This window comes from Nasonia vitripennis, chromosome 2 (genome assembly GCF_009193385.2).
Source record: "Nasonia vitripennis strain AsymCx chromosome 2, Nvit_psr_1.1, whole genome shotgun sequence".
Taxonomy (NCBI): domain Eukaryota; kingdom Metazoa; phylum Arthropoda; class Insecta; order Hymenoptera; family Pteromalidae; genus Nasonia; species Nasonia vitripennis.
The window spans coordinates 6,677,474-6,690,179 of NC_045758.1; the positions used below are offsets into that span (position 1 = coordinate 6,677,474).

Below are 12,706 nucleotides of genomic sequence, written 5' to 3' on the forward strand. Positions count from 1 at the left end.
GGGAAAGAACGACCGAGCGTATATACGCGATTTCGGAATAACGGGCGGTGGCAGAGAGAGAGAGAGAGAGAGAGAGAGAGAGAGAGAGAGAGGGCTAAAAATTCGAGCCACTTCTTTCCCCCTCCCCCGCGTGCGAGTACAGATTCGCAGCCGTTTTATATCAGAGCCGCGTGAGAGAGGCTCGAATTGCAATGCAAATTCGCTCTAGCCTTGCCGCCGCAGCTACACTCGACGATATACGGCCGCGATTATGGTTTTATTGGCCCGCCGAGTGACGCTGCTGCTGCCGCGCTGCGAGCTTTTTTTCATTTTTTTTTTCGACTGCGCGTGATTCACTCACGACGAGCGCGGCGTTTTCAAGCGCTTGATTTATGCCGGATGATTTTTGAAGTGCGCACGACTGCTCGCCAAATTTACAGGCTGTTGGAATACGTTATTAGCTTTCAGCCCCCCGCACAGCGGCTTTCAGGCCGAAAGCTCGCTTTTTTTGTTTATACTCTCGGGAATACGCGCGATATTAAAATCCCTTCTGGAAAATAGGAAGCGCAGCCGTGAAGAGAAGGGGGGGGGGAGTTGAAGTTTTATCCCATTAGAGAGCACACGCGCGGCTCTGCGAATAATTTTCAGCGCAAACTCGCGGCACGCATATGCTCGCTAAAGATAATTAACACCGCGAGAGAGTGAGTGAGAGAGAGAGAGAGAGAGAGAGAGAGAGAGAGAGAGAGAGCTGCAGCTGCCTGCACCGCGCCCTCGCGTAAATAAGCGTCCTCTGCCAGGACCGCGAAATTCCTGTTATTTAGCGCTAAATAAATATGTATTTTTCACAAAGAGGGCTTGGACGTGATAAATTTAAATTTTCAATTACATTCATCAAATATACCCGCTCTCCCTGAAGTGACTCTCTGTGCCCTCTTTTTTACCTTGCGCTTTTGATTTCGCGAAACTTTGCGGCGCGACTGTATGCGTGCTATACAGACGTACTTTTGAACGCGCGACCCAACAACCGCAAAGTTTTGAAAAGAAGTTGCGAAATTCGCAGCAACGACGGCTTGTCACCTGCACTCAGTCGGGGATTTGTGTGTGATTCACGCCCGAAACCGCGACAGAGACTCGTTTCGGCATTGAATATTATATGCGTCAGACTCTGACGGAATTATATATTATTCTTCCGCGCACGGCAGCAGCGTATACGTGGTATTATAATAAGCAGACACGCGCGAGTACAAAAGAATTAATTAGCCCGGCCGCGTATCGATCAAAAATAACACACACACACGAAAAATAAAGCGTTCCCGATTTTTCATCCGCGCGCGCGCGCACTATTAGTTTTTGCCTAGAGAGAAAGAGAGAGAGAGAGAGAGAGAGAGAGAGAGAGAGAGAGCAAACACGTCCGCTTAATTATCGCTAATAAATTGTCTAGCCTGCTGGAAACGAGAACGCGAAAACTGGTTTCCGCGCTTAATTCGATTTACCGGCTGTGTAGGCATCGCGCGCCGAAGGAGAAAAAGAGCGCCGCGACCGTGTGTGTGCGTTCTCGTATATACTACGGACACTCTATGCTCGCGCTCGGCTGAAAAAAAGGAGGAGGAAAATTTTGATTGACGCGGCGATTACTAAAACAAACTGCACGAGAGGGAGAGAGAAGGGGATGATAGACGCGCGCACCGACTACCCGTGCGATCCATCGAGTCATCGTCTGAGAGTTTCCGTTGCTACTCGCATATATAGCTCCGAAAAGTGTGCTGTGCGCGCTTATTCTGCAAATCATCCCGGGCTATTGCGACGATTATCTCAAGAGAGAGAGAGAGACAGAGAAGAGACACCTGTTGCATAGCCGTAGTCGCTCTCGTGAGAGAGGCTGCGTGCGCAGAAACTATATACACCGTCGTATATAGGAGCGTAGAGGTAAAAAAAGCACAACGAAGGCCAGCGGCCTTTTTTGGAAAAACGAGCCAGTGCTGCAGCAGCGTCTCTCTCTCTTCTTCCATCCCTCTTTGGCTAGGCTCCGTATACAGTGGTACGTCCTTGTCGGACTAAGGCCAGATGACGACTACCGCCGATATATGTATAGGTGTGCGGCGTTATTACATTCTTCAGCCGAAAGAAAAAAGAGACGTATATCGTTATTAATTAATTTCGCTCTGTCTCTCTGCGTGTGTATAACCTATACCGGGAAGTAGACATGCAAATTTCTCCTCCCGGTTCGATAATTTGTCATATACACGACGCACAATGCCTCACGTTCTTTTTACACTCGAAAATCCATATAATCGATGGCTCGTTCGAATACAAATGTCTCCTCCTCTTTCGATCGAGATTATAAATCTCGGAGATGCGATAGCCATCGCTTCTCGTTTTCTAGAAATCGAGAGAGGAGAGCTGCCGGCTACTACTCCGAGAGACGACGTAATCTCGTGGAGAACAAGAGCATACGCGTAAAGAAATTCAAAGGCTCTCTGCGGTCGACGACTATAAGCGCGCTGGAAGGGAAGGGAAAAGAGAGTTCGTAGCACCGCTTGCAACAGCTATATCGCCCGGGGAAAATTAGAAAAGGCCGCTTTAGGATTGCGCGCGTAACTCCGTTCTGGCAGCAGCAGCAGCCTCTTTGCGCGAAGCGAATCGATCTTGTTGCGCAGTTCTCTCTCTCTCTCTCTCTCTCCCGCTGCTCGGAGAGAAGAAAGGAAGAAACGGCCGTGTGTGTGTGTATAGCGCTTTCGAGACAAATAGCTCTCGCCGCGGTAATGCCGCCATTGGGCTTTATTGGCCATTAAGTTTTGAAACTCTTGTTTATTTTACAATTAACTCTCCGCTTCGCGATATGTGCCTCGTTCAATTCGCTGCCACCATACGCGCATATTTATATCGATCGAGAGTTTGCGCAACGAGAGATGCAGATTTTGATAAAGTTTAATTGCAGCCTAGAATACGCGGCGTATTTTCTGGAATCCGAGAGCCAAGGGAAAAAAGCGCGCCGGTCGAAATTATTTAATCAGAGAGAAACACACAGACACGCGCGCGCGGAGCTGGGAATGATTTACCGCAGCATTGCTCCGCGAGTGAGAGAGAGAGAGAGAGAGAGAGAGAGACCAGTAGAATTTAACGGTTGATTAGCGCAGCTGTGTGTGCAGCAGCGTCGTCGATAGGCCTAATGGAATAGCGAGAGAGTATACACGTTTATAACGCAAGTCTGCGCAGGAGAGATAGAGCCTGGCAGATAAGCGATCCATCGCCATAGAGAACTGCGCCGCGAGAGATAAGGAACCGCGCTCTCGGAATCGCGAAATGACATTATTATGTACGTGCACACACGCGCATGTAGCCTATATATCCAATTAGATTTTCGCAGGCGCGCCACAGCGCTCGAAACACAAGACGCGACGCTCTCTGCGTGCTGCATTACTTTCACTCGAAGAGTAGGGGCAGAGAGAGGAATGGCGGTGTGCGGTTCGTTACGAAACACACACACACACACACACACACACACACATATACACCCGTATATACCTAGTGCGCCGCGCGTGCACCGGCTGTATCCTTTCTAGACTGTGCCGCATAACGCGCGCAAACACACCGGTACACGCTAAATTGATTTCGGCCGTGCGCGCGTTACTGCAGCGATTTTTAATTACAGGCGCGGAGAGAAGAAACGCGTATACGCGCTGGGCGAATTACAGAGACGTCGAGAAAAAAATGCCATTATTCTGGTTCGCGCGCGCTCTCGCTCTTCTTTCCTACTCCTTTATTCCTATTGTCTCGTTCCATCTCACTCACTCTCTCCTCTTTGCTTTTCACCCCCTTTCAGCCCTCGGCTCTCTCTCTCTCTCTCTCTCTCTCTCACTCGTCATCGTCGCAGTAGTCGCTGTCGCCGCCTCGGCACTGTATATAGTCGCTCGGCGAATCCGAAATAAAGAGGAAGGGATGAGGACCCTTCTGAAAGGAGAAGAGCTGCATTCTGAATTCAAAAGCTTGTGTTTTAAATTCGTACAGCGGCGGCGCTCGTGCAGAATGTACGCGCTATATACACTGCGTTGCACAGAGAGAGAGAGAGAGAGAGAGAGAGCGGCGCATAGAAGCGCTGCTTGCCTGCTTGCTCACCGAGTGAGAGAGAGAGAGAGAGAGAGAGAAAGCCGCCGCCGCTGGAATATAAATCTCGCGCGCCGCCGCTACAGCGGCTCTTCAGAACTCATCGAAAATGGAATATCTCGCGCCCTGCGCTCGCCAGAGTGTAGAGGGGAAAAAATGTCCAAAAGTGCTCGCACTCTCTGTACACCGTCGTGCCTTTTCTTACATACCTATATAGCGAAGGGCCAGCTCTCCGCGGAAGCCGAAGTAAAACCCAGAGCCGTGAAATAAATCCGCGCTCGGACGACTCGGCGGCTCTTAAATTTACCGGAAATAGAATTTGTCCCGAGACGGCGGCTGCTGCTGCTGCGGTATAGTAGCAGTAGACTACTCCTCCGCGTGGATAGGGGAGAGAGAGAGAGAGAGAGAGAGAGAAACAGACGCGGAATATAAACTCCGCCGGGAGCATCCGTATCTCTCTCTCTCTCGCTCTCTCTCTGGCGCGCGCGCCCCGCAGACTTTGAATGCGGGAAGGAAGGAAGAAGGAAGGAAGCTCAGAGCGTGCGAGCATTTCCGACACGCGTACGTATACGTCACCCGCGAGAGAAATGCTTTCCGAAAATCCGCGGAGGCGACGATTTGCGAATCGATCGCAGCGATGTCGTCGTGGCGTTGAAAGAAAAAAATGTGCCGCGCGACGCGCGCTCAGAACAAAGCCGAGAGAGTGCTGAGGAGCTGGGGAGAGTACAGGGCACACTCGAGAGCGAGTGAGTGAAAGAGAGTGGGTCCTCTCAAAAAATCTGCAATCGGGATGAGTCACACGCAGAGACTTATGCTTCCCGAGGGCTTTGCCCGCTGAAGAAGCTGCTGCCCGAGGCACACTGCTGCCGTATCATCCTGTTTGCGCGCGGAATATCGCTGCTTATCAGAATAAGAGCGAGAGAGCTGCTCCACTCGAGACTACTCCTCTCTCTCTCTCTCTCTCTCTCTCTGTTTTTTGGTCAATCGCTAGGAGCTTTCTTTCTTGAGCGCGCTGAAAGAGCTGCGCCGCCCAGCTGCCACTAGACACTCTCTTTTTTCCTCGCGCAGAGCCGGCCGTGTATCATCCGAGCAGGGCTAGAGAGGACATCCTAAATTTTTGACGAAGCCACTCGTCAACCGGAGTATACAGCCAAGTCTGCAATTTCCTGCACAGTGCGGCGGGTCTTTGCCCGCTTTAGATGAACTTTAAAGCTCCGCGCGCTCTACTGCATTTCGGCACTCTAGAATTTCGTGCCTCGCCTCGTACTCTCTTACCTGGCCTGCTCTCTTGCTCTCTGTGTTTCGCACAGCGAGCGGCGCGGAGAAGAAGAAAAAAAAAGTCGCAGACGAGTAATACACACACACACGCACACCCGCACACCCGCATACGCTGTAGAGAGAGAGAGAGAGGGAAGACGCAGGGGATCCGGATAAGCGGCGCGCTCTCCCCGGTATTGATCCTGGGAAGCCAGCCGCGCGTCGCTCGCGCGGCCAACCCCAAACTTTCGCCTCGTCTCTCTTCGCCAGCGTCGCGCTTCCCTTACTTCAGCCCCTTGCGCGCCACTCTCTTAGTCTAATGACACGGGACAACGCACTATTATCAAATGCACTCTTTGCTGCACATGTGCTCTCTCTCTCTCCGCTGCAGCCTTGCCCTTGAAACACATCGCGCACACGCTCTCGTATAACCTGCACTGCCACCCCCGCTCGCGCTGCTCTCTCTCTCTCTCTCTCTCAACTCTCTAGTTCAAATTAAATTTTTCCCTCTTGCAAGCTCCCTCCCGCTATGCTGCAGCGCGCATTCAAATTGTTCGCGTTTTTCGAATTCCTCGAGAGAGAGTGTGCGGCGTCGCAGCGCTGCAGCAGGGCCCTTTGAACTAGAATTTAATATGCTCCGGAGCGCGCGCCTTATCCGATATACGAGCGAGACCTCATCCCTCTCGCGAACGCGCTCTCCCTCATTTGCATGAGAGACGCCGCGCCGGATGATCTACATTATTCGCTAATACGCGAGGGATGATAAATACGGCTATATCCGCCGGCTGTAATTCCAGCGGCAATAAAATGGAGAGAGATCGATCGCTTCGCCTCCACGTAAATCGCGATCGCTTTACAAACGTCCTCTCGCGCTCGTCCGCGCTGTTCTGTTCTCTAGACGCATAAACGGAAAATCGCTCCTAAGACTCGGGCCGATAAATCCAATTTTTTTTCTCCTCCCGATACAGCAGCGGCGCAAGACGACGATATAAAAGCAGCGGCTCTCTCGTCGGTGTGCTGCGAGCGGATTTGTCCGAATCGCCGTTTTCAATTACCCCGAAGTGCAGCTCGATCTGTATTATTGGCTTCGCGGAAATTGCGTCCGTGTGGATACACGCACGCGGGGCTGCTAGACGGGAAATACCGAGAAAAAGTTGGGTGGGAATCGCGACGGCTTTTACGATCGCGGCTCTGCTCTGCTGTATACACTGTCCATCTGCGCGAGCTCGGGATTTCGCCTCTCTGTACACGCACACGATACCTATGAATAGCAGGTATATATACCGAACTGTCCTCTCTCGGGCGCAGTGCTTCTCTTAAAAAAGAAATTTTAATTAGGCTACTTCAGCCCTCAAAAGTCGCGGCTAACGACGCCGTATACATATACCTATAACGCAATTACACCGCTGCGATATTTTTAATCAGAGTATCTCGCGAGTGCCTCTCCCCAGTCTCGTCCGATCTCGAAAATAATTAGGGCTCTGTTTCGCCGCGAGCGCATAATGCAATACATATAACACTGCCAGTTTGCCGTTATTTTTATTCGCGCGCCAGAGAAGAAGACAGAGGAGAAGGTATACGGAAAGACGCGCTCGTCCCCAGGGTTAGTCTGGCAGTCGACGACGACACTGCACACACACACACACACCCCGGCGTATAGGTATATGCGACGACGTGTATACCGGGGGATGTATCTCGTTAAATTTAATCCGTCTTGTTAGTCGCTTTATCTGTCAGAGTCTTTGTTGCTCGTGCCGCCAAGAGCTCTCCTCGACTGCAGCGATTGCTCCGCGGCGCGGAAAGTCGCGATTTCCCGCAGCGAGGGGGCATCGCGGAGGATTTTTCGGCGAAAGTAAAAAGCTCTCCGCGCCCAGCGACTAAAAAGGAATCTCTCCAAGTCCTTCAAGTCCTGCCGATGCGGAGAGAGGGCCGCGACTTTTTGTTCTCTCTCTCTCATCTTCCGCGCCATCATCCTCTTTGCTCGCGGCTCGTCGAACTTGAAGTGTCTCGCGAATGAATGGCGCGATCGTCGGAAATTTCGGCTCTAGCGCTGTATACGCAAAGCAGAGCCGAGGGAGAGATCAATTCCTTCCTTCCTTTCCTTATTTCCGCAGCTCTCAGAGCGCGCCTTCAGAGAGAAGCTGAAAGGCCGGCGTGCAAGAGCGGCAAAGCGCCTTATTTATACCCGCCGCGAATTTTATTTTCGCCGCCGACGCCTGATTCAGCTAGCATTCATCGTCGCGGAGCAAAGGAATACACCTGGCCGCATAATGCTAGTTGCTTCGATCTCGAGAAAGCCGCAAAGCAGTGCAGCGCTATTATTCTTGTGTTGTTATTATGCTCGCAGCGGCGGAGGTCTCGTTAGAGCGGCAGCTTTCTTAATTACTCGAGCCCCGACTTTTCGGATACTCCTGCCTCTCGTTATTATTATTCCCCGCTTTAATTATTTTTCAGCGCTCCGTCGTTATTTAAAGAATACTCCCGAAACGCACTCGCGTCTCGTATAGAGTTCCCGATTGAGCCCGAGCCTTTGGAAAAATCCACGCGGCCATAGAGCGGAGAAAAGCTTAAAAGCTCGCGCAAGCATTGTTCTGCGTACAGCAGGAGGGGGGGGGGGAGAGGGCCGCTATTTGGCAGCGGAGCGGAGAGTGCCGCGACGACGATGCATCAAAGATGAGCGCGTTCCAGATTTTTAGCTAATGCACCGCTCGTTTTGTCTTTTGCAGGCTTCGAAGAAAAGACGAGGATGCGTCTCGCGACCAAGTCTGCGCCAGAAAGGGAGACGATGAGAAGCAGCAGCAGAAGCAGCGGCAACGAGTACTAGAGAAGAGAGACAGCTCTCGAGTATACACAGATATACCGCAGCGCTCGGTGAGAGACAGAGAGGAGCAAGAGTGAGAAAGGATAAAAGAGGACAGCAGTGCGAGAGAGAGGGAGAGAAGAAGGTGCACCGAGGAGACGGCAGCTTGGCTGTGTTGCTGCCCCCCTGCTCCGGGCCGGCGGCCGACGTCAGCCGGCGACGGCCTCGACAACACCATCATGAGGGACCACGCGGCCCTCGCGGCCCTCATCCAGCTGCTCATTGCCGCCCTTCTGGCGGGCCTCCGGGGCATCCGAGCGGAACAAGGTGAGTCTCCTCGAGCTTTGGCTTTTATATATGAATTATCCATTTTTATCCGTTTACGCACACACACACACACACACACACGGGCGGAGGTAGTTTTAATAATCGGCGATTAACTGAAAAAGCGCGATCGCGAAATTGCCGACCGACACGAACGCGCTGCTGCTTCAAGGCCAGCCTCTGCTCCGATAAAAAGAGCTGCGTGTATGTGTGCGTGCAAAATAGAGAAGCGCAGCGAAGAGCGCCCGGGGCTGCGTACGCGCGAGTATCCGCCCCGACAATTTTGCGTAATGCGCGGGGTATAACCCGAGACGTTCGGGGCGCGAAAATCCAAAATTATGCAAAAACGCGCGCATTCGGATATTATTAACGGAAGCCCGCTGTGCCGCTGCAATTTCCCATCGCGCTTGCCCGTGAATTATCCGCTTTCTCATTTACTTGCGCTTTAGACACGGCAATTTAGAATAGAAAAAGCGGCCCATTCGCTTTTTAACTCTCTATACGCCGTTGCCGCCGCTGCTGATGGTTATTAAAACGAACATGCGACGCGACGTACGGCCATTATACACGGGCTTCTAATAATAATAGCGATGCGCAATTACTCGCGGGAGAGCGGGATAAAGAGCGCTGAGTAGAGAGAGAGAGAGTTTCGGATATAAACAAATTGTAGCTGCGCGGCGGAAAAGCGAACGAAGTCTGCTCTCGTATATAGCTGTACGTGTAACTGTGTATAGGTCTAACGAAATTGACGAAAGTGCGGGGGCGAGAGCAAGATAATAGAAATTCTCTTTGCCGGCTCGAGAGAGAGAGATAGAGAGGGAGAAAAGTTATTTAACGAAATCGACCGGTCGCTAAAATGTAATTCGATTAACCGTTATAGCGGCAGCAGCAGTCGCGAAACTTTTCTCTCTCTCTCTCTCTCTCTCTCTCTCTCTCTCTCTCTCTCTCTCTCTCGGCCCGGCTCTGTCTGTGTGTGTGCGTTACTCTTGGGGCCTCGCCGCCGCCACGTACACGCCTGCGCTGCCGCTATATAGTTATACGTATCCACGTAACGCACTTAACGGAACTCGCTGAGGATCAGATCCCCGGAGAGAGAAAGAGCGAGAGAGAGAGGAGAGAGAGAGAGAAAGAGGAGTGCCGGAGTAACTCGATTTCTCCGTCTCTCCCTCGTTATCTTTCTCTCTCCTCTCAGACTTGCTCTTTCTCTCTCTCTCTCTCTCTCTCTCTCTCTCTCTCTCTCTCTCGGCGAGAGCTACGTCTTCTCGGTGCAGAGCGGTCTAATCGCGACGAAATTCAAACTTGTACCCTTACGTTATGGACGACGTACTCGCGGCGTCGAATTCGTCTACACACACGCATAGCGATCGAGAGAGGATCGAGCTGCGAGCGAGAGCGCCGTGGCCTCGCGCGCAGCTCTCCCGAGCAGGAGGGAGAGACGCGGCAACGCCGCAGGAATGCCCACCGCCGCCGTTCTGCTGCTGCCAGGACTGAGAGAGAGAGAGAGAGAAAGAGCTGCATACCTGTAGCACCGCACGGCGGCCTACTACTTCGTCGGTCCACACGAGCGAGAGAGAGAGAGAGAGAGAGAGAGAGAGAGAGAGAGAGAGAGAGAGAGAGAGAAGGCTTGCCTCTCGAAGCCCCCGTGGCAGCATCCTATCGTCGCCCGAGACAAGGACGCTCCTTCCCTTCTCTTTCTCCGCTGCTGCTGCGCTCGCTCGCTTATACTCCGAGCGCGCGGCTAGAGCATATACATCCTGCTATATTCTCTGCAGCCGGACTCGCGCCACCTGTTGTTTCACACGTATACACGCCGCCGCGAGAGAAAGAAAGAAAGAGAGGAATGAGGATTATTCGCGAATGTAGGCCGAACCGCTCCTTTGCTCCCTCGCACCGCGCGCGCGCGCGCGCACGCGTGTGTGGAGATTTTTCGACTCCGCGAAAGCTCCCCCTCCGCGCTGTTATCAATCGTTGCACCGCGCTGCTGTGTGCTTCTTTTAGCGCGGTTCTTTTAGCGCGGTTCTTTTAGCGGAATTGAAACGTTCGCTCTACCGGAGCCGCGGAAATAACTCGTGCGCGAGAAATCTCGATTATGTTATTCAGAGCTGCGTATAAGCGTGCGTCTGTTGGATATTGAATATAATAGAGAATATACTCTATGCGCATAGCGTCGCTGCCATCCAATTCCGTTTTTTGATATTCCTCTCGATAATGCTTTTTGCGCGCGTAAACCCGACGCAGCGGATGTCGCGTCGCGTTGTTGTTATACACTTTGTTAAAAGGAGGATCTCACGCAAAAACCGAGGAATCAGAGCCGATATTGATTCAGCCTTAACGGCGCGATTATCTCTCGCGCAGATTGAATTAACAAAGCCCCTCAACATTGATGATCGAGCGAGAGCAGGACGATGGTACATACATAGACACGCGGCGATATAATGGGGCTCTTTAGCAGCGCGCGATGTACAACGTTCGTAATAATATTCCGTCGGGCTGGAGTAGCCGATAAAAGCAGGCCGACGATGATTTTTCCGCGGCGCGCAAAAAGCGGAATCTCCGCCGCCGCCGCCGCCGCCGCCGCCGCCGCCGCCGCCGCGCAGCAGAGTATACAAGTGTACAAGCGCTGCAGCAGCAGCAGCAGCAGCAGCCCCGCGCACAAAGAGGCCATTTCCCGCTCTCGCGCCGCCGCGCGCATTGATCGCTCTCCGGTCTGTACACGTATATAAGTATATCTATACGCTCGGCTGTGTGTGCCGAACAAAGATAACAATCTTTCAGCTCCACTTTAGCCGAGAGATTTTTTCTCTCCCTAGCTCTTTATCCTTGTTGTTTGCGTTATGCAGCTTCGATAAAGTTGTCAGTGACGTACTTGCAAAAGCGCGAATTTTGAATCGCGCGCGCGTTCCGAGAGCTTGCGAGACGTTACAAAGGAGAGAGAGGGAGAGAGAGATGAAAAGAAAAGCGCGAGACCGATGTATAATCGACCCTCTACGAGCACGCATGCAGCCATTAACGTCTCTCCCGGGATCTTTTCCTTTATCACACGCGCGAGCATCTCGAACGCACACACGCAGCAGCGCACTTTTCTCGTCTCATCCGCAGCGAGGCATAATCATCATCGCCCTTTTTTTTGCCGCGGAGACTCTCTCGCGTTCGGACCAATTAAGCACGCATTCTACGCTCCATTTCTGCCCGTCTGTCTGTCAGCGTTATAATCGCTCTCTCAGCTCGGCTGTATAACGGTTAATGAACATCTACACGCGTCGATGCCTCTCGCTCTGGCGATTAAACGCTCTCGTCGCTGCTCGATATTTTCCCGCGCTTAATCGGCGACTTTCATTTTTCTACGCGACGCGCGGAAGGAAAGCGCGCAAAAACGTCTCTCGCGACTTACGGTAGAGACAAAAGGAAAAGCTCCTCGAGCGACGCTGACGTTTGCTCGCGGGGCAAAGAAACTCTCTCGCGCGCCAATTCGATATTCAATAAAGTACTCTCTCGGCAATGCGTGTACACGTTATATTCCACCTCTCTCTCTCTCTCTCTCTCTCCTCTCCTCGTATATAGCAATCTCTTTGGCAACACGTGCACGCCTCGTGGGATGCTGCTCGCCGCTCGCGAGTCTGTAGCATGTGTGTGTGTGTGTGTGTGTGCGCGCGCACCGCCCCTAGGAATGCCTACTTTTACTTTTCCCATTTCAAAGTAAACCGGACTCGCTGCTGCGCCGAGCAAAACGTCGGTACAGTGTGTGTGTGTGTGTGTGTGCACTGCAGCGCTCAGCGCATACACTGTATATAACCTCTCTCTCTCTCTCTCTCTCTCTCTCTCTCTCTCTCTGGCGTCGCGCGCGGTAGCTTTTATTCTCTACAAATTGCCCCCTTTTAATGAAACACACGTTATATGCGCTGCGCGCTTATTAATCGAAACAATACGATTTTAATGACGGCAATCGTACGCGGGCCTGAAGAGAATGAGAATAAGACGCGCTGGAGAAAAATTACCCGTTGCGCAGTTCGTGTGCAGTTTTATATACGGCGATTGTGATAGCACACCAGCAGTCCCGAGAGAGAGAGTTACTTAAACATGCAACGCGCAGCGGCAGCAGTAGCGGAGAGAAGCTACGCGAGTCACGTGCGCGTGAATCTTCCCTTCATTCCGCTATACGCGAGAGTACAGTACAGATACAAGGCAAACATTTTAAAACAAAATTAGCCCGCGCGCACCACCGCAGGCCGCGGCGATTTACGG

At 52.2% G+C, this 12,706-nt stretch overlaps 1 protein-coding gene across 16 annotated transcripts in view; it reads left to right on the forward strand.

Annotated features, from left to right (window-relative positions):
- LOC100122986 (ephrin type-B receptor 1-B) overlaps positions 1-12,706 on the forward strand; it is a 104,670-nt gene that overhangs the window by 34,088 nt on the left and 57,876 nt on the right. For all 16 annotated transcript variants that reach the window (XM_008211638.3, XM_031922520.1, XM_008211636.3 and 13 more), the window contains one exon: positions 8,067-8,467. In XM_008211638.3, the coding sequence (XP_008209860.1) occupies positions 8,380-8,467 (88 nt within the window). In that variant the 5' untranslated portion in view covers positions 8,067-8,379. The remainder of the gene's footprint in view (positions 1-8,066; positions 8,468-12,706) is intronic.